Source organism: Ranitomeya variabilis, chromosome 7, assembly GCF_051348905.1.
Source record: "Ranitomeya variabilis isolate aRanVar5 chromosome 7, aRanVar5.hap1, whole genome shotgun sequence".
NCBI classification, from domain to species: Eukaryota; Metazoa; Chordata; class Amphibia; order Anura; family Dendrobatidae; genus Ranitomeya; species Ranitomeya variabilis.
The window spans coordinates 199,948,518-199,973,570 of record NC_135238.1 but is presented as its reverse complement, the minus strand read 5'-3'; the positions used below and the strand labels follow the sequence as shown (position 1 = coordinate 199,973,570).

Below are 25,053 nucleotides of genomic sequence, written 5' to 3'. Positions count from 1 at the left end.
TGAAGGCCTGCAGCGTGGACATAAATTACATCTAGATGTCCCCAGGAGCAGTTTTTGTGCACAGACCTTTAACACTGAATGCACTTCTAATACAAGAGCACGACTCGATTTCAGTCTGCTGGGAGAGGCCACAAAAGATCAAACTTGAGATTATGGTCTTGACTTGGCAGAGTTTCTCAACTTACCACCCTAACTGCTTTCTGCATATCTGCTGTAAAGTGATCGGCACGCAGCATCCCAATTTAGGGACACAAAAGACCTGCGGTTTGCAGAAAGGACTGCAAGCTACAGGAAAAGGGATTCCTTCCTTGCAAAAAGCGAGTTCTTTAAAACTAATCCTATACTTATTTCTTGTGGAGGCTTCAACTGCAGAAACAATCGCACAGCTAAAAACAGATTAATTGCGTGAAGGGTAAAATGGTTAGAAAGCTGGACTGTAAATGAAATCCAGCACCCGTCTAATCAGGTGCCAGCTTTCATTAATGCGGTCCCAAAAACGGTGCTCGTTTCTTTGTAGCCAGTAAAGATCCAAAGCACATAACAAAAATGCTGTATGTTCGCAATTAGAGGGAGCTGCATTTATACTAAGGGACAGAACCAGGTCTAAAGTCTGCACTGACATTGCCATTAGATAAAGCAGACGACCTACAGTAAAACACGGCAACATAAAGGGATATACTTACCAACATACTCAAATTCTTCCTTCAGGGCCATACCATTGTGAGAAAAACATTGCTGGCAAATCAAAGCGTATCTAATGAACAACAACATGGATGTGAAAATTTAGCTCAAGGGATCAAACAAGTAGAGGAGCAATATGCAGACAATTTTAGGACAGCGCAGAAGAGAACATTTCAAAATCAACATTTGTCGCCGACCCTCCAAACAAGTGATACATATAAGATCGCTGGGGCTCCGGATGCTGGAAGCCACACTGATCACAAGAACATGGCTCCTGAAGTCTCCTGTTCGAATGGAGGGTTAGTGAATATGTGTGGCCACGGATCTATTCACTGTCTAGAGGGGCAGTAGTCATACATGCTCACTACGGCTCCATTCACAGGGGAGTTTGGGAGCCAGGTTCCATGCTGGGGGGTCCATTTGCCGACAGCTTCACTGGTGAAATCCTATATTTATTCTCTATCCTGTGAATAGTTAATAACATGTTTCTCAAAGCAAAACGGATTCCCATCTCCCTGAGGTGCCAGGTTACACCGACTATTATACTCCATAGAAAGGCGAGGATGAGAAAGAATGAAGAGCACTTCAAGAATGCTAGATTCACAGCCGCACAGCTCAGTACAGCTGAAGAATATCCTCTCCAGGCTCCCTGAAGCATATTGCGGCTTTCTTAGAAAGAAAGAAGAGCAGGAATCCCTAATTTCTGTGTGCGGTGTATTGGAGACTTTATAGCAGAGTCTCCGGGTATAAACAAACTTTTAGTTGACTTCTGCAAGAAATCACCAGCTGATCAGCTGCAGCCTTCACTATTCAGTCTGAATAAAAGAAAAACTGTTCCACGTCAAGGGAATAGTGAAGGCTGCAGACAATCAGCAGCTACTGACTGGCTGCAGCAGTCACCTCACACTGCTTATACAAAGAGAGAAGCGAGGGACACAGGGTTGAATGGAGAGGGGAGGCTCTGGCACAGGAGGAAAGGAAAGTATAGTATTATTCCTTTTTTACTCTCTGCAGCACTCCGGGGAAATTAAATGGGATGTCCGACATTTTATCAGAATCATAGGGTATGGCTTGATCTAATTTTAATTGAAGACCAATTATGCACTAGAATATTCAAAATGAGAATCAGGTATATTCCCCGGCATCCATATGATCTAATGTAATGAATGGGCCGCTCTTCTCATTTTTATGTTCACTACAAGCATCTAGGACATTAGTCTTCCAATCTCTCCATCTCCCCAAAGCATATTTTAAAAGCAATTAAGCTTTACTCATTTTTAATATCACAATTATATTTCATTCATTCCCCCATTTTAATGATGATCAGATTAATGACCGCTTGACTAACGCATCTCCAACTTATTTAATGGGTATAGAAAAGCTATTATAAGTATTAATGATCCATGAAATCTAACATGTAATCCTATATAGATCCAGTATATTCTACATTCAGTCAGCTTTGGATTAAGACACAATATGATATTGTTCAGAGACGTAAATTGTGTCTAAAATCTGAGCAAACATTCTACTGAGACGAAAGGAAAATGTGCAGAGTACACAACTGCTGCCACCAGCTAAATGACGGAGACGCAACGCATACAGATGGAAATTGTCACATTGAAATGAAGCCATTTATACAAGATATCTTACGGGGACCTATAAAATACAGCCAATGGATCTCCGCAGAAGCATAGGAAAATATATTTCTGATGTTGTAAAGTTAAAGATTAGGTAGCTATCAGAATTTATGGTTTATCAGATTGCTGGATGAAAGAAATTCTCAGTTATTCCTTGCTCTACAATATACATATATGTGGTAGTTATCTAAAGCCTTGTGAAGGATATGGACACCTTAAAAGAGGTTGTCCAGTCTAAAACGATAAGTCTGCAGGCACTCTATATGACTGCAGACTTTTGAAGTCTTACATTGTACGCATTGTGAGCGATGAGGATTCTCTGGTGTCAGCAGTATGTATACTCACGGACACATTCCAACTAGATGGGCGCAGCCTCGCTCAATGCAGACGTATTGAGTACGGCGACAAACAGTCTAGTCGGATTGTGGCCAAGAGTATGCAAATTGAAGAGAGTGAAGACCATTTTGGACCACGTAATCCCTTTAAAATGGCAATTTTTTTTCTTCTTAAACTTAAAATGGCATATATTTTTAGGGAAAACCCTTTTTGTAATTAGCTTTAATTAAAAATGTTGCAACATTTGCATTCTATAACTTCTGAGTTGCATTATTGCCGGCTGCAGAAAGAGTTAATTAAAGTTAACCAAAGTTATTTCCAGGACCCTGAACCAGCATGCACCCCATCACTCTGCAGCAGGAAGAAATGGGGTAGTGCGAACTTCCTTGGCCAGCAAAAACAGTATATAGTGCAATATCAGCTGCAGCAGATACACAGGTCAGCCAGTGAGCATCAGACATCAATAGGTTAGAAGGAGTTTGTGGATAAATCCTGTTGGCAGCAAGGAGACGAAGACTTATCCCAGTGTAGTAAAATGATTGGATTATTTTGACGCATTTCGAAGTACAAGGTTACCTCTTAAGGAAAACCACGTGTATCAAGGAAGTATCCTTGTTCTTTCGAAACGCGTCAAAATAACAAAATAATTTTACTACACTGGGATATAGGTCTTAAATCCTGTCGGCAGCGCGGAGACCATCCACAAACTCCTTCTAACCTACTGATGGCATTCAAGTTCTGGCAGAGGAAGTTCGCACTCCCCAGATCTAACTGCCAGGGAGTACCGGACCAGGGTCCTGAAGTTGTCCATATTTGTCAAGTTACCTGTTCTGAGGACCGTCACCAACCAAGTACTCAATAACTCTATCCACAGCACCCCTCTCTCGTGGAAGAATTGGTCTTGCGAGTGGAGGTCCTGGTGGATGGACACCTTTGGAGGGAAAAAAAAAAAAAAAGGTGTTGCAGAATAGGAAAAAACAAATTAAAAAGATGCTGGCTAACATGTATAATACGTATATATTGATTGGAGAAATTGGCAGCGGTCATATATTCCCCATATACTACAAGTCGTTCACCGAATCAGACTTTACACATGTCTTATATTATAGGAAACGGAGACCTTCTGGGAGAATTTTTACTTAAATATGTAGGCCTTGGCAATTCTACCTGAAATTAAGAATGGTTTACACAGCATTTCAGAATATAAACAGCTCAGAGTTGTCCCATAGGAGCTGTAGTTCGGATGTGTGATAGGTCAGCATCTGCGACAACCAGGACATGTGCAAAGAGGTGAAATATAGGGACATTACCAGTACACATCACATGTGCTGATAGATCCCGGACAGAAGGGTCAGTCACTGACTATATGACAGACCTTTTGTTCAAGAAAATGCAGGAACACTAAACTTGTATAGGGAGAGGTTTAGAAATCCCTTGTGCGCCAAACCAGAATTGTAAAAAGGTCCTGACAAGGTTTACTTTAACCTTAAATGTAAAATGGCCACAACTTTGTGCAAAGAACAAAAAACATAATAACATAATTTTCCCCAAATGTGTTCATTCGTGGTCAGAGAACAGATTCCGGAAATAGAGACCCCCAAGCTGTGTCTTGATACTACAAACACCCCGTTATGGCACCACACTTCCTGGAAAGGATGACACTATTTTTGAATAGTCTTTCTTATTATCCTGTCTAATAAAAAAAACCTAAATTATAAAAAGCAGATAAAAATCACCCAGTATATATCAGACATCTGTGCACATTTATACAATACAGTGCGCAGGACCAGCCCCACGCAAGACTTTGTATGACAACTCTGATTGTTCGGCTAAGGCTTCATGTGAGTTATTGCGGATGATTGAACTTTCATACAAATCGGGCCACACAGATGCCGATGATCTTGTATTGTTAGAGATCCGATCTGCATGAAAGATCAAGCTGCTGCAATAACTCACATGAAGACTCAGTTGAACAATCAAAGACTTGTCCATGCAAAATCCTGCACCAGGTGGCAGGACATCAAACACATTGCATACAGGATACGTGGCTGGTATAAACAGGATGATGTGTGATAGACTAGTATAAAATAAACTGACTACAGAACATCAGCTATTACATCATGTGTTCTGTAGCTAGAGTTTATCACAGGAGTCCCTTATTAGCCCATGTACTATATAAATGTGCACAGTGTCAGATACTATAACAGGGTGAATTTGTTATTGCAGCAGCTTGAACTTACAAACAGATTGGGTCAAGCAGAAGACGATAAACTAGCATTGTCAGAGTGACCCGACCTGAATGAATGTTGCTAAAACTCATATCAAAAGCCTCAGTAGAACAACTGAGGACAAGTCAATACAGAATCCTGCCCAGGACTGATGCAGATACGAACGGCGTCCTGTCACTTCAAATCTTCATTTTACACACATTAAAAGCATCCTGTGCTACATCATTTCTCCACTACAAGCACTTATATCCCTCTGCACCGCTGTCCTGTTCCCTGGCATCCTCCTCACTCTCCTGCCACTTCTTTTGGGCAACAAAATTAGCCCCACCAAAGAGGACGAACTAATCAAATAAGGGTCTAAACGGCTTAACATTTCTGGAACCTAAAAATTAATCCCAGTATCAGGAGGCACATAAAAAACTTCTTTCTTAAGATGGTTTTTGGATTCATGCGCCTCGCCAGCCATGCATCTTGTTATTCCCGCTGTTACAGACAACAGTAATTAATACAAACATCAGCGCAATCATCGTAGGACTACTGGTCATTTCTGTAGGCTTGGCATACTCTCAACTACCTGCTGGTTATTCATTTTCCAACATATGGGATCACAGTAGCAAGGAATCTTACAATTGATTTTCCCTCCACAAAATCCTATGAAATATGAATAGGAACTACCTAATAACCACAAGATGCTACTTTTTGTAACATAACGACAAAAATATACACTTGCCAAATGAAGCAGATAAGAGAAAACTTCCGGCTCGGAGGTATAGGCGGGGAATTCTTCAGGGGCCGAAAAGTGTATTTAGACATTAACACTTTATGATTACTAGAAACCGATATTTTGTAGGTCTGTAGTGGAGCTTAATATAAAAGTTAGCCACTCATGATGCCATGTAAAACGCTAACAACGCTGATTAAATGCAGATATGCAAAGGTTAGCCAAAACCGTCATCTGCTACTCGGGTTAGAAACCGGCCAGCTTCCCAGCTGCTCTCCTCACAACAAGTGTCCAAGCACACAATGGCCAGGCAATTCAGCAGCCCCATTCATTCTCCTTACAGGGAAACTACATGCTTGATAAGAAAGTTGCAAACCACTATTACATGATGTGAATCAACATCAACTGAATGGCTTTGTGCATTAAACACCGTGCTTATTCGTAAATTATAGAGTTGAGCACAAATATTCACAGGACCCTGTTCATGACGTCGCAGGCGCCCGGATGCCGCAAGTCGCCTTCTAGTGTCTATTTCCATAGCAAAAATCAAACGCTGATCCTCTGATTTTTGCCACAAATCTACATGCAGTGTGGATGCATGGGGAGGGTTTGTAGAACTCCAAAATTTCTGTGATGTGGATTGTGGGGAGATTTGATAGATTTTAAAAAAATAAGCTGCACCAAATCATACCCATGTGAAAACAGTCTGAAGGGAAAAAGAAAAAAAAAATGAAAATATCCGTCTAGCTATCTAAATGATTAAAAAAAATATATATATATAGATACACACACATATTATATATATATACACACACACACACACAGTGGGGCAAAAAAGTATTTAGTCAGTCAGCAATAGTGCAAGTTCCACCACTTAAAAAGATGAGAGGCGTCTGTAATTTACATCATAGGTAGACCTCAACTATGGGAGACAAACTGAAAAAAAAAATCCAGAAAATCACATTGTCTTTTTTTATCATTTTATTTGCATATTATGGTGGAAAATAAGTATTTGGTCAGAAACAAAATTTCATCTCAATACTTTGTAATATATCCTTTGTTGGCAATGACAGAGGTCAAACGTTTTCTGTAAGTCTTCACAAGGTTGCCACACACTGTTGTTGGTATGTTGGCCCATTCCTCCATGTAGATCTCCTCTAGAGCAGTGATGTTTTTGGCTTTTCGCTTGGCAACACGGACTTCCAACTCCCTCCAAAGGTTTTCTATAGGGTTGAGATCTGGAGACTGGCTAGGCCACTCCAGGACCTTGAAATGCTTCTTACGAAGCCACTCCTTCGTTGCCCTGGCGGTGTGCTTTGGATCATTGTCATATTGAAAGGCCCAGCCACGTTTCATCTTCAATGCCCTTGCTGATGGAAGGAGGTTTGCACTCAAAATCTCACGATACATGGCCCCATTCATTCTTTCATGTACCCGGATCAGTCGTCCTGGCCCCTTTGCAGAGAAACAGCCCCAAAGCATGATGTTTCCACCACCATGCTTTACAGTAGGTATGGTGTTTGATGGATGCAACTCAGTATTCTTTTTCCTCCAAACACGACAAGTTGTGTTTCTACCAAACAGTTCCAGTTTGGTTTCATCAGACCATAGGACATTCTCCCAAAACTCCTCTGGATCATCCAAATGCTCTCTAGCAAACTTCAGACGGGCCCGGACATGTACTGGCTTAAGCAGTGGGACACGTCTGGCACTGCAGGATCTGAGTCCATGGTGGCGTAGTGTGTTACTTATGGTAGGCCTTGTTACATTGGTCCCAGCTCTCTGCAGTTCATTCACTAGGTCCCCCCGCGTGGTTCTGGGATTTTTGCTCACCGTTCTTGTGATCATTCTGACCCCACGGGGTGGGATTTTGCGTGGAGCCCCAGATCGAGGGAGATTATCAGTGGTCTTGAATGTCTTCCATTTTCTAATTATTGCTCCCACTGTTGATTTCTTCACTCCAAGCTGGTTGGCTATTGCAGATTCAGTCTTCCCAGCCTGGTGCAGGGCTACAATTTTGTTTCTGGTGTCCTTTGACAGCTCTTTGGTCTTCACCATAGTGGAGTTTGGAGTCAGACTGTTTGAGGGTGTGCACAGGTGTCTTTTTAGACTGATAACAAGTTTAAACAGGTGCCATTACTACAGGTAATGAGTGGAGGAAAGAGGAGACTCTTAAAGAAGAAGTTACAGGTCTGTTAGAGCCAGAAATCTTGATTGTTTGTTTCTGACCAAATACTTATTTTCCACCATAATATGCAAATAAAATGATAAAAAAACAGAAAATGTGATTTTCTGGATTTTTTTTTTCTCAGTCTGTCTCCCATAGTTGAGGTCTACCTATGATGTAAATTACAGACACCTCTCATCTTTTTAAGTGGTGGAACTTGCACTATTGCTGACTGACTAAATACTTTTTTGCCCCACTGTGTGTGTGTGTGTGTGTGTGTGTGTGTGTGTGTGTGTGTGTGTGTGTGTGTGTGTGTGTGTGTGTGTGTGTGTGTGTATATATATATATCTATATCTATCTATATCTATCTCTATCTATCTATCTATCTATCTATACACACACACACACTATTCTCTGTACAGTTGTGGCCAAAAGTATTGACATCCCTGCAATTCTGTCAGATAATACTCAGTTGAAAAAACACAAAAGAGAACGAAGCAATAAGCAAAACATTGATCATTTCACACAAAACTCCAAAAATGGGCCAGACAAAAGTATTGGCACCCTCAGCCTAATACTTGGTTGCACAACCTTTAGCCAAAATAACTGCGACAAACCGCTTCTGGTAACCTTCAATGAGTTTCTTACAATGCTCTGCTGGAATTTTAGACCATTCTTCTTTGGCAAACTGCTCCAGGTCCCTGATATTTGAAGGGTGCCTTCTCCAAACTGCCATTTTTAGATCTCTCCACAGGTGTTCTATGGGATTCAGGTCTCGACTCATTGCTGGCCACCTTAGAAGTCTCCAGTGCACACGGTCAACCAGTCCAGTGCCAGAGGCAGCAAAGCAACCCCAAAACATCAGGGAACCTCCGCCATGTTTGACTGTAGGGACCGTGCTCTTTTCTTTGAATGCCTTTTTTTCCTCCTGTAAACTATCTTGATGCCTTTGCCCAAAAAGCTCTACTTTTGTCTCATCTGACCAGAGAACATTCTTCCAAAACGTTTTAGGCTTTTTCAGGTAAGTTTTGGCAAAATCCAGCCTGGCTTTTTTATGTCTCCGGGTAAGAAGTGGGGTCTTCCTGGGTCTCCTACCATACAGTCCCTTTTCATTCAGACGCCGACGGATAGTACGGGTTGACACTGTTGTACCCTCGGACTGCAGGGAAGCTTGAACTTGTTTGGATGTTAGTCGAGGTTCTTTATCCAACATTCGCACAATCTTGCGTTGAAATCTTCTGTCAATTTTTCTTTTCCGTCCACATCTAGGGAGATTAGCCACAGTGCCATGGGCTTTAAACTTCTTGATGACACTGCGCACGGTAGACACAGGAACATTCAGGTCTTTGGAGATGGACTTGTAGCCTTGAGATTGCTCATGCTTCCTCACAATTTGGTATCTCAAGTCCTCAGACAGTTCTTTGGTCTTCTTTCTTTTCTCCATGCTCAATGTGGTACACACAAGGACACAGGACAGAGGTTGAGTCAACTTTAATCCATGTCAACTGTCTGCAAGTGTGATTTAGTTATTGCCAACACCTGTAGGTGCTACAGGTAAGTTACAGGTGCTGTTAATTACACAAATTAGAGAAGCATCACATGATTTTTCGAACAGTGCCAAGACTTTTGTCCACCCCCTTTTTTGTTTGGTGTGGAATTATATCCAATTTGGCTTTAGGACAATTCTTTGTGTTTTTTCATTTAAGACAAATTAAATGAAGATAATACCAAAGAATTTGTGTTTGCAATCATTTTCAGGAAGAAACTGAGTATTATCTGACAGAATGGCAGGTGTGTCAATACTTCTGGCCACAAATGAGTGAATGAAAAAAAAAAAATTATATATATATATATATATATATATATATATACATACATACACACATACATATACATACACACACGCACACACACGTACAATCACAGGGGTTGGACAACACAATGAAAACACCTGGAAACATCAACTAAAGTTAGTTTAATATGGTGTAGGTCCACCTTTTGTGGTGATTACAGCCTCAATTCTCCGAGGTATGGATTCATACAAGGTGTGAATTTTTTCCAAAGGAATTTTAGCCCATTCTGCAGTTAAAACACCCTCCAGTTCTCTGAGCGACGATGGCGGCAGAAATCGACGTCTAACTTGAATCTCTAAAATCGACCATAAATGCTCAATAATGTTGAGGTCTGGGGATTGTGGGGGCCAGATGAGATGCTCAACTTCATTAGAATGTTCCTCGTGCCATGCTTTAACGATTCTAGTTGTATGAATTGGTACATTATCATGCTGAATGATGGCGTTCCCCTCCGGGAACAGTGCTTGAACCATTGGATGCACTTGGTCGCCCAAAATGTCTAAATCTCGGCTGTTAATTCTTCCATGAAGGGATATCATTGGCCCGGCGGATCTCCACGAAATAGCACCCCAGATCATCACAGAACCTCCGCCATGTTTTATGGTTGGGAGAAGGCAGTCTGGATGGAATGCTTCTTTCGGCTGTCTCCAAACGCACACTCGGCCGGAGGTCGGAAATGGGGTAAACGATGATTCGTCTGAGAATATCACATGTTTCCACTGCTCGAGGGATCAATTCTGGAGGTTTCTACACCATTCTAAACGCTTGGAAACATTTGTCATTGAGAACAGCAGTTTTCTAATTGCAGCTCTTCCGTGGAATCCAGATTTGTGCAGCTCCCGAAGAACAGTTCTCGTGGAAACTGGGTTCTGTAGGTGTTCATTGAGCTCAGCAGTGATTTTCGGAGCCGTGGTCTTGCGATCCTCTCTCATAATTTGCTTTAGAGTCCGACGGTCTCTCTCGGTCAACTTTGACTTTCGGCCGGACCTGTGCTTTGCTGTGGACGTTTTTCCTTCTCTTTCAAACGCAGTCATTACTTTGGAGACAGTACCTCTTGACACGCCAAGCATTCGGGCACTTTCTGTTACACTAGCGCCTGCCATACGAGCACCAACAATTTGGCCTCTTTGAAAATCCGAGAGGTCTGCCATTGGTATCAGTTCTCATCAATGTTCTTACAATTATGCAAAATAAACAAAATAAACAGTTAATTTACATACACATCACATAACACAAATAATCAACTACAAAACATTACCATATGTCACGGTTTGCATGTTTATCACATGTTCGAAGACTATGATGCCAAAACGTTAGGCGTTTCCATTATTTTGTCCAACCCGTGTGTGTGTGTGTGTGTGTGTGTGTGTGTGTGTGTGTATGTGTGTATATATATATATATATATATATATATATATATATATATATATATATATATATATATATATATATATATATATATATGTATGTATGTATATATATATATATATATATATATATATATATATATACATACACACACACACACAGGTCCTTCTCAAAAAATTAGCATATAGTGTTAAATTTCATTATTTACCATAATGTAATGATTACAATTAAACTTTCATATATTATAGATTCATTATCCACCAACTGAAATTTGTCAGGTCTTTTATTGTTTTAATACTGATGACTTTGGCCTACAACTCCTGATAACCCAAAAAACCTGTCTCAATAAATTAGCATATCAAAAAAAGGTTCTCTAAACGACCTATTACCCTAATCTTCTGAATCAACTAATTAACTCTAAACACATGCAAAAGATACCTGAGGCTTTTAAAAACTCCCTGCCTGGTTCATTACTCAAAACCCCCATCATGGGTAAGACTAGTGACCTGACAGATGTCAAGAAGGCCATCATTGACACCCTCAAGCAAGAGGGTAAGACCCAGAAAGAAATTTCTCAACAAATAGGCTGTTCCCAGAGTGCTGTATCAAGGCACCTCAATGGTAAGTCTGTTGGAAGGAAACAATGTGGCAGAAAACGCTGTACAACGAAAAGAGGTGACCGGACCCTGAGGAAGATTGTGGAGAAGGACCGATTCCAGACCTTGGGGAACCTGAGGAAGCAGTGGACTGAGTCTGGTGTGGAAACATCCAGAGCCACCGTGCACAGGCGTGTGCAGGAAATGGGCTACAGGTGCCGCATTCCCCAGGTAAAGCCACTTTTGAACCATAAACAGCGGCAGAAGCGCTAACACTATATGCTAATTTTTTGAGAAGGACATACATACATACATACATACATACATACATACATACATACATACATACATACATACATACATACATACATACATACATACATACATACATACATACATACATACATACACACACATACATGCACGCACACACATACGCCAGTATATAGGTTTTTTACCCCAGATTTCTGAGATACAAAAAGTTGCAAAAATGTTTTTATGAAGACAAAACTTTGGGGGGGGAAGATGTAATGTACAGGCAGAAAGCGCTTCAAAGTTAAGCTAAAGAAATGCAATATGTAAAGCATGCAATAAAAGTACAGAGGCTTGCTTACATAAAGCCAAAGAAAAAAAAAAACAAAACTAAAACTTCTTAATCTCGCCATCAGTCTACATAGTCCAAGTTCCTAGACTGATCTGTTCTTATACGCGCTATAGATAAAAGCTTTAAAAAGATAAAAAGGAAAAGAAGAAAAATATATACAGGTATTTGTAAAGTAAGAATATATATTCTAGACGTGTTTGCCTTTATAACGGATCCATATAAATCTGAAGCTTTCCTAAACCTGGGGCTGTAAAAAAGGTAGGTTATATATCGTTGACTACAGAACACTGCAAAGTTTTATTGCCATTTAAACAAAGAAGCCATAACAGCTAAACGAGCGGGCGCAATAGGCTTCAGTATAGCAAGGTGCCAGCTGTAAAGAGTTATGGCTAATTGAATATGGAACTCCTGCTTAATCAGATAACGGTGCTCCTATTTCCAAATGAAATGCCATTTCCATGGTGTCTGAATATTACCTGGTTTATTGGTAACCAGAGAAAAGTATATAAACTGTAAATAACAGTAAGTGCTCTGTTTACCCATTCCAGATATTGCAGTGGCAGGCGATCCCGGGCGTCTTTGTACGAGGCCTGACTGTAATCCTGGCTGAACAGTCCGCTCAGGGGGTCCACCAGGAGCAGAAGTGTCCCTTTGAAGCCCTGGAGTTGCCGCCAACATCCCTGGAACTTGGGACGTTCCCTGGCTTGTGTTTACTGGGGTAGACACACTTAGATTTCTTTGAGCTGCCGTCCTCTGGCGCAGATCTGAGGGAAGTGTGTACAGTACATAAGAAATTTAATGATTCTTTACACCCTGCTGAAAGCAAGTAATAGAGATCAAGTAACACTATAAAACTGCTCACAAAGCGGATGAAAAACCAAAAGAAAAAAAAAAAAAGAAAAGAAAGAAAAATGGTGCCAAACTAGAAGTGCAAAAAAAAAAAAAGGTTTTGGAACAGAGGGCTGTGAATACACGACAATAGACAAACAGCAGCACATATGATCCTTAAATGTAGGGCAAATTGCCATTTTTGCTGTAGAGTGTATTACTCTTTATTGTAGAATTTTAAGAAAGTGCTACAATAGGTTTTACATCTATTATAAATATTATCTATTGATTTATGCATTCATTACATCAATTTTGATAACGATGGGCAACAGAAAACAGTTTGTACCCATGTGATGGAACAGATGCATTTTCCTTTTTTTGACTTCAAGATACAGAAGTTGCTTGGAATTGAAAACTGCATGTAGAATCTGCGGTACGTTTTTACACAGATGATATAGCAATGCAGTTTTGCACTTACCGTATATACTCGAGTATAAGCCGAGAATTTCAGCCCATTTTTTTAGGCTGAAATTGCCCCTCTCGGCTTATACTCGAGTCATACCCAGGGGTCGGCATGGGAGGGGGAGCGGCAGCTGTCTAATAATACTCACCTGCTCCTGGCGCGGTCCCTGCAGGTCCCTGGTTCTCCGGGTGCCGGCAGCTTCTTCCTGTATGGAGCGCTCACATGGTACCGCTCATTACAGTAATGAATATGGACCCCACTCCACTCCCATAGGGGTGGAGCTGCACATTCATTACTGTAATGAGCGGTACCATGTGACCGCTCAATACAGGAAGAAGCTGCCGACGCCGGACAACCAGGGACTGCACCACGCCAGGAGCAAGTGAGTATAACGCAGTGCGCGATATTCACCTGTTCTCCCGACAGCCGCCACTGTGTCTTCCCCGTCCTCTGCAGTGACGCTCAGGTCAGAGGGCGCGGTGACGCGTTAGTGTGCGCACCGCCCTGTGCCTGAACGTCAGTGCAGACAGGGAAGACACAGCGGGGCCGTCGGTGGAACACGGACCGGTGAATATAGCAAGTGACGGGGGCCTGAGAGGTGATTATGTCTTTTTTTTTTTTTTTTTTTTAATCGCAGCAACAGCATATGGGGCAAATATGTCTATGGAGCATCTTATGGGGCCACGTGCAGCATTATATGGGGCAAATATCTGTATGGGGCCATGTGCAGCATTATATGGGGCAAATACCTGTAAGGGGCCATGTGCAGCATTATATGGGGCAAATACCTGTATGGGGCCATGGGCAGCATTATATGGGGCAAATATCTCTTTGGAGCATCTTACGTGGCCATAATCAGCATTTGTGGAGCATTATATGGGGCAAATGTGTCTATGGAGCATCTTATGGGGCCATTATCAACCTTTGTGCAGCATTATATGGGGCATATTTTAATATGGAGCATCTTATGGGGCCCATCATCAACTGTATGGAGCAGTATATGGGGCTCCTGATTCAATATGGATATTCAAAAACATTTAACCTACTGATATCTCAATTAATTTTACTTTTATTGGTATCTTTATTTTTGAAATTTACCGGTAGCTGCTGCATTTTCCACCCTAGGCTTATACTCGAGTCATTAAGTTTTCCCAGTTTTTTGTGGCAAAATTAGGGGGTAGTCGGCTTATACTCGAGTATATACGGTAAGTGGTTTTTGGTACATTTCATAGAACTGTGCAATCAACTTGTAGATAAAGAGAACTTGTCACCAGGTCAAAAGTAGCCAATTTTTAGTCTTATTTTATTCTATCTGCTCACCTGAGGGTTCAGGTATTTCAGGGTTTTGCTTGTTTAATGTCCGCCAAACAGTACCAGAGATGAGCAAATTTTTATTGGCCTTACCAAGAGAGTAGTGCTCACAGGACTCTGGGGCATGCTTATAGGCTACTCTGCATCATTAAACCGAGAGAGACACTCCCCTTGTGAAGACCATAAAAATCAGTACTAAATGAAGTCACATCTCTCTAGAAACATATGGTGCATAAAAAAAAAAAAAAAAAAAAAAAGAGGGAGGGGTCAAAGACCAAGACTTATTTTTGTGAAACATAGTGCTCAAAATAAAATAAAATTCCTATAAACTAAGAAAAGTAGAGTAGGAGTAAACCTTGTGATTAATAGTTACCAGAGATGAGCGAATTTGATCGGGTCAAGGCTTATTCGGCAAGGTATAGCGCTCACCGAATAAGCTGCAGAGGGATCCCGGCTTCCTGGATCGCTCCGGCTGACCAGCTGTTTGGCTCTGCAGCTTCATGGGTCGCAGCTGTGCGACAGGCACGACACATGTACGGAGAGCCTGTTTCTTGAGATCTCCATGCATATGTTGTGCCTGTCACAGAGCCGCGACACATGCAGCTGCGGAGCCGAACAGCTGATCAGCCGGAGTGACCCAGGAAGCCGGGACCCCTCTGCAGCTTATTCGGTAAGCGCTATAGCTTGCCGAAGAAGCCCTGGCCCAATCAAATTCGCACATCTCTTATAGTTACCAATCTGGATTAAAAGGGTGCGGGGGGGTTAACGCCACACACAAAATCAATTTACAATATTCCCAAAATTGCAAATTATCCTCTAGCCATACATCTTCTAGTGATCCCAAGAACACGGCTCTGGCGCTATGGGAATGGGACTCTGCAAAGAACCGTCCTAGAATTGTTTCAGACCCTCAGAGTTCCATTCCCATAAATCCAGAGCTCTTAGGATCACTGGGGTTGCATGGATGGAGTATAACTTGTAATGCTGGGAATAACCTTTAAAAGAGCTTGAAGTTAATATATATTACACAGATCATTGATAGTCTATATAGCTAAAAAAGGCTACAATAGAAAAGCATTAATTTAATTTAGTAAAGGCATTCTCTAGTACTGCTAGAGGTGTACATACGCCGAGTACGTGCTGTTTGATGAAGAACATAATTAAATGTCAAGTACATACATGTATCAAATGCTCAGCATAAGATTATCCGGAGATATTCTTCCAAAGTTCACAGTAATTTCATCGTAATCGTTTTGATCTTATACAAGGACATGGCAGTGTCACTTAGGAGCACATGTACAAGACCATGCTTTAATGACCTTTATACTTTGCCAGTGAGCGGCATTAGTGTACTAACATACAAACACAAAGTTTTCAATCACAGAGGATGGCCATATGTACAGATCAGCCGGTTTATTAAGCCCTTATTTCTCATCAGTATGTGGCTCTATATAGCTGATAACTATAAGCACTCAGTATCCTTGGCATAATTAACACCTTAATTGCTGGAGATCGAGTATGAGCAATTCTTTGCCACATTATTGTCTATTTTTTTTTTTTTTTTTAAAGTGAAGGGGATACAACACACAATTGTTTTATATATAAACAGTAGGAACATTGGGAAAAAAGGTTAAGGGAAAGGGAAGGAAGAGTATGGCCAATTTTTAGGCACTGCTGGTGGCAACATCCTATCAATAAGCAACACTCAACATTCCCCCTAAACAAAGCTGGAGTAAAATTTCTGGTGTAAAAAGCCAACACTTGTGATGAATTTGATGAACATGTATAGACATGCCCTACCCTGGCTCCTTCTCTATTTTCTGACGTAAAAGCTCTCATGAATCTTTCAAAAAATCTTTCATAAACTTTCAAAACCAGCTCACAGTGAACTTAATACATACCCGTAGTTTAAGGAAAGCAAGTCGTATCTCAATGGTTACTATCGGCAACACTGACTTACACCGTTCTTATGCATAAGGCGCAATTCAAGTATAGTTAAGTACCTTGACCTTGCCTTGGAGTGTTCGGTACTCCAGTAGGAGTTTCAAGTTCCTTCAAGTGCAAAAATAAATAAAAATAATTAGAATAACTCACTAGTAAAAAAAAAAAAAATAAAATAAACAAAAAAATATATGTCCTGCCCAACAGAAAAAAAAAATATTCATAAAAAATAATTGCAATACATGCAAGTTATATACGCTTGCCTGGGAGTAGATAGGAGTAATTAAATATATATATTATGATTTAAAAGGGGATAGTCTTGTAAAGTCAACATTTTTTTCAGAGCCCAAATAAGCAACAAAAGGTTAAAAATACGAAAAAAAAGTTACCATTTACAGTTGGCTGGTATAGGGTAGCACTATCCTTTTAGCTTCCCTTGCACCCTTCAATATGATCTTGATACTCTACACTTACCTTTATTTTCTTTGCATCTGGATCAAACCTTTCCAGAATGAGTTTAGCTGCTTTGTAAGTTTCTTTCTCCATCACTTCCTCAAGCTGAGATAAAGAGACACAAAATCGGGCTTGAAGACTTATTTCATACAAAAGTTGTTATAAGTAAAACCATTTTGTGTAAACAGCAAGGAAACCTATAGAGACAAATGGTAAGGAAAACAGGTATACAGCGCAAGAAGCAGATACTCTGGGATATCTTTCCCTGTAGAGTTTGCGTAGAACTCCCGCACAGGAATACATCACGCTCAGAAGAATCCACACCTGTTATCCACTGCCCAGATGAAGTACCTTTTCACACAGCCAAAAATATGGTACACATTGGACTGAATGCATTATAACTATGATTTAATAAGAACTTTTATATACCACCAACATAAATCGCCGGCACCTTACAAATCAGAGTTCATATACAACTCATATCCGACATTACAGCGTACTACATAATTCTACAATTCAGTGAGGAGGGGAGACCCTGCTAACAAGAGTTTACAATCCATTGAGGAAACAGGTGTGACAAAAGGAAGAAAAAAAAAAAAAAAAAAAGTACTTGCGTTGTATTGTTCAGTCATCTTCACAACAAGGGGTAGGTATCCATGTAAAGCTGAATGAGCCGGTCCTCCAATGTCTGCAGTGGGTACGGAAAGTATTCAGACCCCTTTAAATTTTTCACTCTGTTTCATTGCAGCCATTTGGTAAATTCAAAAAAGTTCATTTTTTCACATTTAGGCTTTGTGCACACGTTCAGGATTTCTTGCAGAAATTTCCTGAGCAAAACTGGACATTTTCTGCAAGAAATCCGCATGCGTTTTTACCGCGTTTTTGGAGCGGATTTTTCCGGAGGTTCCCAATGCAATAATATAGTGGGAAGTCCGCAAAATTAATGAACATGCTGCGTTTACCGCGATGCATTTTTTTTGCGGGAAAAAACGCATCATGTGCACAAACTTTGCGGAATGTATTCTAAATGATGGGATGCATAATGTATGCGTTTTTTTCACGTTTTTATAGCAAAAAAAAACTCGAAAAGTCTGCAACGTGTGCACACAGCCTAATGTACACTCTGCACCCTATCTTGACCGGAAAAAAAACAGAAAAAAAAACAAATTATCACATGATCATAACATTCAGACCCTTTGCTCAGACACTAAGTCACTTGCTGTCCATTTCCTTGTGATCCTCCTTGAGATGGTTCTACTCCTTCACTGGAGTCCAGCGGTGTTGAATTAAATTGATAGGACTTGATTTGGAAAGGCATACATCTGTCTATATAAGACCTCACAGCGCATGTCAGACCAAATGAGAATCATGAGGTCAAAGGAACTGGCCAAGGAGCTCAGAGACAGAATTGTGGCAAGGCACAGATCTGGCCAAGGTTACAAAAGAATTTCTGCAGTATTCAAGGTTCTTAAGAGCACAATGCCCTCCATAATCCTTAAATGGAAGAAGTTTGGGACCACCAGAAGTCTTCCTAGACCTGGCCGTCCAGCCAAATTGACCAATTGTGGGAGAAGAGCCTTGGTGAGAGAGGTAAAGAAGAACCCCAAGATCACTGTGGCTGAGCTTCAGAGATGCAGTAGGGAGATGGGAGAACGTTCCACAAAGTCAACTATCACTGTAGCCCTACACCAGTCGGGCCTTTATGGCAGAGTGGCCCGACAGAAGCCTCTACTCAGTGCAAGACATCTGAAAGCCCGCATAGAGTTTGCTATAAAACACATGAAAGACTCCCAGACTATGACAAATAGGATTCTCTGGTCTGATGAGAGGAATATAGACCTTTTTGGTGATAATTCTAAGCGGTATGTGAGGAGAAAACCAGGCACTGCTCATCACCTGCTTCAATACAATCCCAACAGTGAAACATGGTGGTGGCAGCATCATGCTATAGGGGTGTTTTTCAGCTGCAGGTACAGGACGACTGGTTGCCATTGAAAGAAACATGAATGTGGCCAAGTACAGAGATATCCTGGATGATAACCACTTCCAGGGTGCTCTGGACCTCAGACTTGGCCGAAGGCTCACCTTCCAACAAGACAATGACCCTAAGCACACAGCCAAAACAAAGGAGTGGCTTCAGAACAACTGTGACCATTCTTGACTGGCCCAGCCAGAGCCCTGACCTAAACCCAATTGAGCATCTCTGGAGAGACCTGAAAATGGCTGTCCACCAACGTTCACCATCCAACCTGATGTAACTGGAGAGGATCTGCAAGGAAGAATGGCAGAGGATCCCCAAATCCAGGTGTGGAAAACTTTGCACCATTCCCAAGAAGACTCATGGCTGTACTAGCTCAAAAGGTGATTCTACTCAATACCGAGCAAAGGGTCTGAATACTTATGACCATGTGATATTTCAGTTTTTCTTTAATAAATTTGCAAATATTTTTTTTTTTTCCAGTCAAGATGGGGTGTAGAGTGTACATTAATGAGGAAAAAAAAATGAACTTTTTTGAATTTACCATATGGCTGCAATGAAACAGAGTGAAAAATTTAAAGGGGTCTGAAGACTTTCCGTACCCACTGTGTATAATGTCCAGGTACACCGTGCTACTGAGTGCATGGATCGTAGGGGGGAAACAATATGGTCCTCTACCAAAGAAAATTGTAGGACTTGAAAACAGACCAGTTAGATGTGGTTTAATGGCATGCTTAAAACTCTGGGAATTAAAGGGATCTCATGCAAGACATTGATTAATGCAAGTCCTGTGGCTGGGCTTCACATCTACATCAGAAATGGGGCCCCTGACTTCCCTATTCAGGGTGATTTCTGACCGTCATTGAGTACAGGAGGTGGAACTTGCATCTATCAGATGTTTAACACAACCTTTGGATAAAATGTCTTGGGAGACAAACCTTTTAGGGTATGTGCACACGTTGCGGATTTGCCTGTGGAATTTTCTGTGTGGATTCTGCATCTCTTGGCAGAAAAAGCAGGTCAAGATCTGGGCTTTTTTTATGCGGATTTCATGCGTTTTTACCCCTGCGTTTTCCTATAATAGAATAGGTGCAGAAACGCTGCAGATCCGCAAAAAAAAAAAAATAAATAAATGACATGGTCCTTTTTCAAATCTGCTGCGGATTCCGTGCGGAATTTTCCGCACCATTAGCACAGCATTTTTATTTTCCCATTGATTTACATTGTACTGTAAATCACTTGCAGTTCTGCAGCATTTCTGCAGGGAAAAACCGCTGCGGATCCGCTGTAAATCCGCAATGTGTGCACATACCCTTAAAATCGTAATGTCTGAAGTTGGACATTCAACAGAAATGCCACAACACAAGAAGTCTGAGACAGGAGTGGGAGGTTCAGATTATGGAGGATGCTAATCTAAGTTAATTAGCAGAACAGGGAGCACAAGCGGGGCAGTAGACAGATGAGGGATGAGAGTGCGGTGAACACCATGGGTGAGTGATAAGTTTATGCTGTATTCTACAGCAGATGGGCAGTAAGTGCAATGACTGGCACAGAGTGGAGTCATGAGTGTAGCAGCTGGATAGTAAGGAGCCTGGCTTCAGGATAGATTGGTGAGGGGAGTGTTTAGTGAAGGGAAGAACAATTAGCGAGGTACCAATAATCAAGACAAGAATTAATCAGAGACAGAAGTTTTTGAATTGTAGGCAATACAAGTATGCAAGTGATTGGATGTAGTGAGTGGAGGAAACAGTCAAATTTAACTGCAAGACAGCATCATGCTGTCACACAGAAAAATCAGAATTTGGCAGTTTAAAAGGATAGAAACACAAAGGGACTGTAGTAAGATGAGCCAAATTAATTAAAGGGGTTGCCTGGTACTTTAATACAGATAGCCCATTATTGGGCTAGGTCATCAATACAATACCAGGTGAAAAGCAGCATGCATGTTGATCAGCTGTACCTGGTGCTAGCCAGATGTGATCAGTTGCGGAGCTGCACAACATAAGTACATCAAGTGCACTGCATAGTGGTCAAGGATGGGTACTGCATATCCACCCTTATTTGAATAAATAGGGGAGAATCTGGAGTACTCCGCTGCAGCCCCTGTGCAGTTGATGGAGCTGCAACTAACATCCAGCTGCTGCAGGTACCAAGAGCAGCTCATCTGCAGGGGTGCCGAGCGTTGCACCCCCACCAATCTGGTATTAATGACCAATCCTAAGAATAGGCCATCTTTAATAAAAGTATTGGACAACCCCTTTAAGAGGCGTGCATAGTCGCAACTGTATGCAAAATAGACTATGACCGTGAAATTAGGAACAGAACATGAAAACTGGTGTGCAAACAAATCAAGAAAGTTCTGAAAAGTAATCATGTATTAATGTAACTTTACCTTAGCTTAGAATTATTCTCCATTAACGTTTAAAATGCCTAATGCTTTTAGTGCATAAAACCTGTTGCTCAGATTACAACCTAATATCCTAATCTATTATCAGAATTTTTTTTTAATTATTATTATATAAAAGAAGAGTCAGATTAACTGAGATTTTCACTTCAATTACACCACCATTTCCCAGAAGAAATCAACAATGGGATAATATAAGGATGTAATCGTTGCCACGATTACAATCCAGAACCACAGTACTGCAGAGTAGCCGTGCAAACTACTGAGCCATCTAATATACACAATAAGAGTCACTCCATATTTACCAAAATGGCGCAACTTAATGACATTTTTTTGGGAAAAAAAACACGACAGTGCATTTTTAATACGTTAGGAAAGAGTGGGGGGAGGCTATTGTATCATCTCAATCTCTCAAAAATTAAAGATCCTCTTTAAAGAGAACACATCAGTTCTGAAAAAAATACAAGGTGCAGTTAATGAAATTATACTACACTTCTCAAATACATGTCATTAGCAAACCAGTTGATTTTTATCAGTATTAGGCCGGCGTCACACTCAGCGTATGAAAATACGGTCCGTTTTTTACGGCCATAATACGCGGAAATGTTCCCAAAATAGTGGTCCGTATGTCATCCGTAGGCAGGGTGTGGCAGCGTATTTTGCGCATGGCATCCTCTGTATGGCATCCGTACTGCGATATTATCTCACAGGCTTGCAAAACCGACATCTAATGGATTTATGGGCTCAAATGTTCGTTAAAACATATATACAGTATCTATCCCTCTCATAGAGATATATATATATATATATATATTTCAGACAGCGCTAGCTATCATTAAAGCCGGTAATTCAATTGCCGGCTTTTGCTCTCTTCTTCCCAAACCAGACATGATAATGAGACATGGTTTACATCAGAGGTGTCAAACTGCATTCCTCGAGGGCCGCCAACAGGTCATGTTTTCAGGATTTCCTTGTATTGCACAGTTTCTCCACCTTCTCTATTCTGCTAGTCCGTGAAAATTGTGCTCAACTTAAATGTCATCCAAGTGCGCGTCTGATTTTTTTTTTTTTTTTTTAACAGACTCAAACTTGCATTGCCAATTTTGATCCAAGACTCAAAATCAAACACGTTTCCAATTTTTTACGGAGCCCAAGGAGTGGCGAGAAAGACATTTGTACAGCCCGTAGATTATCATAGGTATGAGTGAAATCCATGAAAGCCACAGACAGCACAGATGATAAAAATCGGTAGTGTGAAAACGTCTTTAGAGGAATGCAGGTTTTTGTTTCACTTTTCCACTGTGAGCTCAAAATGGGATGTACTAACTGGGAGAGGTACAATTCCACACAGCATCAGAATGGTAAATGAAGCCTTGTGCTTAGATCTGTAGGATTAGAACAGGTTCACAAACATGGTGGCTTGTTGCACAAATGCATCCCAATGAGCAGTGAATCGGCAAGATGCAAATAATGCATCAACCTTCCTCCCTTCAACCAGGAATCTGAATATTGCCAGTTATTATACATAAATTAATATGCCCTGCGTATCCAACAGAGCAGCTAAAAAGGAAGAGGACATGGCTGTTTCTAAAAGGCTTAATCAACTATTAGGAGGACACAGCTGCTTGTAATACGTAGTAAGAGACTCAGATTAACCCATTTCACAAAATAGGTCCGGTCGCAAAATAAAAAAAGCATTGGTCTTATTTATATTCTGTAACTTTTTGGCAACTTATATAGAAATGCATTCATAAAATTCACGCAAAAAAACATTAACCAAGTCCCTTTTCCCATCGTTCCAGTTTTGACAAAAAAAATTTAATGTACATATTTCCAAAAGGGAAATGTGGCAAACAGCACACACTACAAGGCAAGAGCACCATCATAGGTTTTCCCAACAATGCAAAAGAAACATCCCAAAACAAAAACGCTGAGGGCTCGATTCATAATTTGCATTTTTTTCCCAAGTCACTTAATTTTTTCATCTTGTGGCATTTGTTAATTTTTATTTTTTTGGGCGCAAAATTCATAAAAATGGAGAGCACAACTCAATTATCTGGCATTCATCTGTCGAAGAGAGACAGGAGACCCCGATATGCATCATATGGTCAGTCGTCCAATGTATTTTGGGTGCATAACCCATATACTTGTTAAGTGTGAGCGCAATACAGCCATGTTTGAACCACAAAAACATTCACAATAATCATGTAGAATCTAGGCCATTTCCAGAACTCATGCCTACTCTACAGGCATCTCACGTAATACAGAGCAGTGTTCCTTTCTCAGATCTTTCGTTACTTCAGCTCTTTAAAAGAAAAACGATAGAAATGTATTGCTGGTATTTAACGGCTTTATTGCAAGGAAACACCAAATGTTGCTAATTGTTTACATATAATGAGGAGAATAATTACATGCAGCAACTTCAATAATGAAATCTGCAAAAATCTATCAGCCATCATTATCGGAAGTTATTAGACATGACAACAAATGACAGGCAATTCCTCAGATTTATTTCCTCGTACCATTTAATGCTATTAATTTAAAGAAGGTCGTTAGCCAAGCGCTTTGCTGAATAAAGTCTCGGTGCCAATTAACTGCTGTCAGCATCGATTGTAGATTATTTATTAGCAGAAGCAATTAGCTTGCTCCAAATGCTGTGAAAACTCAATAAGAGGAAAACATTTCTGAAACTTGCCGGCTTGTCTTTAAAGGTTAAAGCTTCATTTTCAGCGGGTGCAGAAAAATAAAAAAAAATTTGCTAGACTCCAAGAAGCTGTGAATGAAGTTTCTCCATCCTATTGTCAATCAGATGTATAAATATTAGCAGCTTGTTTCACACAGTTTAATTAAAATGAATGGATTCAATGGTACCTTGGCAGTGGAAAAGATAAAGGGAACCGGTCACCAGGAGATATACAGAGATATTATTTATTTATTTATTTATTTATATATATATAACACTCCTGCGCAGGTGCAGTTTGCTCCGATTTAAAGGGAAGGTGCCACCAGTTTTCTTGTAGTTTGTTTTTTTGTGAAATTAAGCTTAAAATAGTAAATAAAATGTATTAATGCAATGTTTGCACTGTTTGCAAACATTTCTATATGAAAAATATTATATATTTTCTTACAAATATATATATTTTGACCACTAGGGGGAGCATTTTCCGTTTTAGACCTCAAGCAGCTATAGTAAGACTTACCAGCTTTACTGTTAGCTGGAAAATTGGGGCAGTAACTGCTGACATCAGCATTTCCCTCCCCTTTTGGGTGGTCTAATATCCCTGGGGCAGAATGAAGAGCAGCATCACAGGGCAGAGCCATTTTGTGTGTGACTGCCCTGTTATCTGCTATCACCAGGAGTTACTGCATTAGAAGCACAGTTAGTTTATGTGGTGTGTATGGAGCAGCATTGTCTGTGCAGAGCTGTCTGTGACTCATCCCTCAGTAATAAGAAGGAGCTCCAGGTCTGCAGTGAATTGCCAGG

The 25,053-nt window shown here is 40.7% G+C and overlaps 1 protein-coding gene across 1 annotated transcript in view; it reads right to left on the bottom strand.

Annotated features, from left to right (window-relative positions):
- Positions 1–25,053, bottom strand: part of LNPK (lunapark, ER junction formation factor) — a 90,582-nt gene that overhangs the window by 9,017 nt on the left and 56,512 nt on the right. The window contains exons 7-11 of the mRNA XM_077272641.1: positions 17,209–17,292; positions 16,797–16,845; positions 12,731–12,955; positions 3,480–3,585; positions 684–754 (exon numbers count right to left, since the gene is read on the bottom strand). Coding sequence (XP_077128756.1) covers positions 684–754; positions 3,480–3,585; positions 12,731–12,955; positions 16,797–16,845; positions 17,209–17,292 — 535 coding nt within the window. The remainder of the gene's footprint in view (positions 1–683; positions 755–3,479; positions 3,586–12,730; positions 12,956–16,796; positions 16,846–17,208; positions 17,293–25,053) is intronic.